At 38.1% G+C, this 5,000-nt stretch overlaps 2 protein-coding genes across 3 annotated transcripts in view; one reads left to right on the top strand and one right to left on the bottom strand.

The window, feature by feature from the left end:
* Window positions 1–1,172, bottom strand: part of LOC134184830 (FAD synthase-like) — a 6,407-nt gene extending 5,235 nt beyond the window's left edge. For both annotated transcript variants that reach the window (XM_062652588.1, XM_062652589.1), the window contains exons 1-2: window positions 1,110–1,172; window positions 960–1,054 (exon numbers count right to left, since the gene is read on the bottom strand). In XM_062652588.1, coding sequence (XP_062508572.1) covers window positions 960–1,054; window positions 1,110–1,134 — 120 coding nt within the window. In that variant the 5' untranslated portion in view covers window positions 1,135–1,172. The remainder of the gene's footprint in view (window positions 1–959; window positions 1,055–1,109) is intronic.
* Window positions 1,173–1,754: 582 nt separating this feature from the next.
* Window positions 1,755–5,000, top strand: part of LOC134183993 (COP9 signalosome complex subunit 2-like) — an 8,030-nt gene continuing 4,784 nt past the window's right edge. Inside the window, exons 1-6 of the mRNA XM_062651592.1 lie at window positions 1,755–1,835; window positions 1,895–2,008; window positions 2,512–2,589; window positions 2,665–2,718; window positions 3,766–3,927; window positions 4,095–4,172. Coding sequence (XP_062507576.1) covers window positions 1,782–1,835; window positions 1,895–2,008; window positions 2,512–2,589; window positions 2,665–2,718; window positions 3,766–3,927; window positions 4,095–4,172 — 540 coding nt within the window. The 5' untranslated portion in view covers window positions 1,755–1,781. The remainder of the gene's footprint in view (window positions 1,836–1,894; window positions 2,009–2,511; window positions 2,590–2,664; window positions 2,719–3,765; window positions 3,928–4,094; window positions 4,173–5,000) is intronic.

Genomic DNA, 5,000 nt, shown 5'->3' with positions numbered 1-5,000 from the left:
GACAGACAAACAAACAGCAGACAGACAAACAAACAGCAGACAGACAAACAGACAGCAGACAGACAAACAGACAAACAAACAGACAGACAAACAAACAGCAGACAGACAAACAAACAGACAACCAAGCAGACAGACAAACAGACAAACAAACAAACAGCAGACAGACAAACAGACAGACAACCAAGCAGACAGACAAACAAACAAACAAACAAACAGCAGACAGACAAACAGACAGACAACCAAACAGCAGACAGACAAACAAACAGACAGACAAACAGACAGACAAACAGCAGACAGACAGACAAACAGACAGACAAACCAACAGCAGACAGACAGACAAACAGACAGACAAACAGACAGACAAACAGACAGACAAACAGACAGCAGACAGCCAAACAGACAACAAACAGACAGACAAACAAACAGACAACCAAGCAGACAGACAAACAGACAAACAAACAAACAGCAGACAGACAAACAGACAACCAAGCAGACAGACAAACAGACAAACAAACAAACAGCAGACAGACAAACAGACAACCAAGCAGACAGACAAACAGACAGACAGACACACAGACAGACAAACAAACAGCAGACAGACAAACAGACAGACAGACAAACAAACAGCAGACAGACAAACAGACAAACAAACAGACAGACAAAGAAACAGCAGACAGACAAACAAACAGACAAACAAGCAGACAGACAAACAGCAGACAGACAGACAAACAAACAGACAGACAAACAAGCAGACAGACAAACAAGCAGACAGACAAACAGACGGACAGACAAACAATTCCAATTGAAACATAGAATTATTAATATCAATAATAATTCTATAACATAAATTATGAAACAAAAGTGTTTAGCTAGGCAAACGATGCAGCAAATCTAAATATGCATAAACACATGTTGCGCGTTTCGCTCATGCTATCTCCCATTGTCTTCACTCTACTTGCCTTCTTCACTGCGTAGCCCATTTTCCTCAGTTCTCGGCAAAGAAAGACGGAGTTCTTGTCTTTCGTGAGACCTTTGAGAATTTCGTCTCCTATAACTACAGTCACAGCTCCGCTATAATCCTCTTTTCTCTCGAAATGAAATTCACTCACTGATTACTACCGCGCTCTGAGCCATCGCATCGGTGACTGATTGGCTAAATGGAGGCACGCAAGCTCTCTCGACTGCCCGGATGTTGCCAGTTTGGTTGCGATTACGAATTATAATTTACAGGTACTGTAATGCGTGACTAAATTGTTGCACGCAGTATATCATGCTGCTATTATATCTAGAGATGCTATTGTTCAAATAATAAATAATTGTCTAATAAAAATGCAAATTATTTTAAATTTAATATTAAAACATTAAAATTGAAATAATTAATTACATTGTTTTATCTTTATTTGTAAATTGTGTAAAACAATTTTTATATTACCTTGTATAGTTTAGCAATCACACTGAGTAATTGGCGCTACACGGGTCTGGAAGATCAAAGCTACTGTCACTGCCATACGGGCATTTAGCAAATAACTATGTAATACGGGCATTTAACAAATAAGTATGTAATACGGGCATTTAACAAATAACTATTTAATACGGGCATTTAACAAATAACTATCTAATATGGGCATTTAAGAAATAACTATGTAATACGGGCATTTAACAAATAACTGTGCAAAAAGGGCATTTAACAAATAACTATGTAATACGGGCATTTAACAAATAACTGTGTAATACGGGCATTTAACAAATAACTATGTAATACGGGCATTTAACAAATAACTATGTCGGACGTCGACGATGATTTTATGGTCGATGAAGAAGAAGACTACGACTTCGTAAGCAGTGAATAAACTACTTATCATTTATATTTTTATCAGTCATAGCCACTTGCCAGGATTACTCAGAAAACAGCGACAGCGAGCCTGCAGTTGATTTAGAGAATCAATATTACAACAGCAAGGCGCTCAAGGAAGATGATCCTCAAGCTGCAGTTGCCAGCTTTCAGAAGGTATGTATTTCTTCTGCTAACGTGTCGTCAAGCTCATTTTAGTCTTCACGAAACGAGCTTTTTAACTACGCATGCGTATAGCTGTATATGTACAATATTATTTATAGTTAAAAACGTCATCATGTTTTTGCAGTACTTTGCAACTGCAAGGTAATGACTTTAGAGTCTAAATAAATACATTATATATTTTGTAAAATATAATTTTACTAAAGTCATAAATACATTGTAATTATCTGAATTTATTGATATAAAAAATTGGAAATAATTATTTTGAAACATTAATATCAATAAAGTCAATTAATAATTATTTTGGATATTTATTGATATTACTAAAGCCGTAAATACATTGTAATAGTAATTGAATTTATTGATATTAATGTCTTCAAAGAATTATTTTGACTTTTTATATTAATAAATTCAGATAATTTTGGATATTAATTGATATTAATGAATCACATGTTATGAACGTTGTATATTGGTTAATTATTTCTTTATGTTTGAAGGTTTTGGAGCTGGAAGGGGAGAAAGGAGAGTGGGGCTTTAAGGCTCTAAAGCAGATGATGAAACTGAATTTTAGGATGGTGCGCTGTTGTTTGAATTGCTGGCAACTGTGAGTGTTGTGTGTGTGTGTGTGATTGAGTCATTGCATGTGGCAGGGAAACAATGCAGAGATGATGGCTCGTTACAAGCAATTGCTTACGTACATCAAGGTATTCTGATTGTTTGTTTATTTGTGTATCTGTTTGTGTGTTCTGTTTACTATTTTTTTTTGTTTATTTATTTTGTTCATTTGTTTGTAATTTTGTGTTTGTGTTTGTTTGTTTGTTGTTTGCCTTTGTGTTTGTGTGTCTGTTTGTTTGTGTTTGTTGTTTGTTTGTGTTTGTCTGTCTGTTGTTTGTTTGTTGTTTGAATGTCTGTCTGTTTGTCTGCCTGTTTGTCTGTCTGTTTGTGTTTGTTTGTTTGCTATTTCTAGTTTGTCTGTCTGTTTGTTTGTGTTTGTTTGTTTGCTATTTCTAGTTTGTCTGTCTGTTTGTTTGTGTTTGTTTGTTGTTTGTCTGTTTGTCTGTTTGTTGTTTGTGTTTGTTTGTTGTTTGTTTGTTGTTTGTCTGTCTGTCTGTTTGTTTGTTTGTTGTTTGAATGTCTGTTTGTCTGTCTGTCTGTTTGTGTTTGTTTGTTTGCTATTTCTAGTTTGTCTGTCTGTTTGTGTTTGTTTGTTGTTCATCTGTTTATCCGTTTGTTGTTTGTTTGTTGTTTATTTGTCTGTATTGTCTTTCTGTTTGTTTGTTGTTTGAATGTCTGTTTGTTTGTCTGTCTGTCTTGTCTGTTTGTGTTTGTTGTTTGTCTGTCTGTCTGTTTGTTTGTAGTTTCTATGTCTGTCTGTTTGTTTGTTGTTTGTCTGTCTGTCTGTCTGTCTGTTTGTTTGTTGTTTGAATGTCTGTTTGTTTGTCTGCCTGTCAGTCTGTCTGTTTGTGTTTGTTTGTTGTTTGTCTGTCTGTTTGTTTGTGTTTGTTTGTTGTTTGTTTGTCTGTCTATTTGTTTGTCTGTCTATTTGTTTGTCTGTCGGTTTGTTTGTTTGTTTGTCTTTTTGTGTTTTTTTGTTTGTCTTTTTGTGTTTGTTTGTTTGTTGTTTATTTGTCTGTCTGTTTGTGTTTGTTTGTTTGTTTGTTGTTTGTTTGTCTCTCAGTTTGTCTGTCTGCCTGTTTGTTTGTGTTTGTTTGTTTTTGTTGATTTTGTTTTATGTGACTGTTTGATGTCAGGGTGCTGTGACTCGTAATTACTCAGAGAAGTCGATCAACTCCATCCTAGATTACATCTCAACTTCACAACAAATGGAACTGCTGCAAGAGTTTTACGAGACGACACTGGAGGCCCTCAGAGATGCAAAGAATGAAAGACTTTGGTTTAAAACTAACACAAAAGTGAGTTGAAGTAACTGTGTGTGTCTGTGTGTGTGTGTGTCTGTGTGTGTGTGTGTGTGTGTGTGTGTGTGTGTGTGTGTGTGTGTGTGTGTGTGTGTGTGTGTGAGCTATGTCTTTGACAAGACAAACGTGATGTAGTTTGTCAATATTTTGTGACTTATTTGCAGCTTGGAAAGTTGTATTTTGATCGTGGAGAGTTCGGTCGGCTGGCGAGAGTATTGAAACAGTTACATCAGTCATGCAAGGTAGAACTACTCTTACAGTGTCATTTCTAATGTAGTAGCTTGTCATGTGATGTGTCAACTGCAGTGGATTACGCGCATGCGCGTGCGTGTGTGTGTGTGTGTGTGTGCGTGCGTGCATGTGTGCACGTGTGTGTGTGTGTGTGTGTGTGTGTGTGTGTGTGTGTGTGACACTGTCGTAGTTTCCTTGAGCAAGAAACTCACCCACACTTGCTTCTCTCGACTCAGGAGTATAAATGAGTACCTGGTCATTGACTGGGGTGGACAAGACCGCTGGCTTGGCAGCAACATCATGCAGCAGACGGGTACGTGTGGGCCTTGGTGTCTAGTCCCAGAGCTGCGCCATTGTCAGTGCCCCTGGATGACTCTGGCCAAGCTCCAGGTGGATTGTAGTGCTGGCCCCAAGACTCCACGTAGCGCATGGAGGCCCTGTCTCTAGAGGCAGGGGAGCTATCTCCTCAACTGACCTCAAGGTCGATGTCGAAAGACGTGGAGGGCTTAACATTTGTCCATTTTGTTGTTGTTGTGTGTGTGCGTGTGTGTGTGTGTGTGTGTGTGTGTGTGTGTGTGTGTGTGTGTGTGTGTGCGTGCACGTGTGTGTGTGTGTGTGTGTGCGCGCGCACGTGTGCGCATGCATATGCATGGGTGTACATATACTATTTCTTCTCAAATTAGCTGTCCTATAATCAACTTCCTAATACTTAGACTTATTCAGCTATGAGCCTATAAGAAAAGGGACTTTGTAAAAGTCACGAGACTTGGCGAGTTGCTTACTCTAAACGTATAGGGCTGAACCGACTTCCGGTCTGGGGACTATGTGTGTAAGTCTGT

This window comes from Corticium candelabrum, chromosome 9 (genome assembly GCF_963422355.1).
Source record: "Corticium candelabrum chromosome 9, ooCorCand1.1, whole genome shotgun sequence".
Taxonomy (NCBI): domain Eukaryota; kingdom Metazoa; phylum Porifera; class Homoscleromorpha; order Homosclerophorida; family Plakinidae; genus Corticium; species Corticium candelabrum.
The sequence above is the reverse complement of the archived record's forward strand: the minus strand, read 5'-3'. Positions and strand labels throughout refer to the sequence as shown.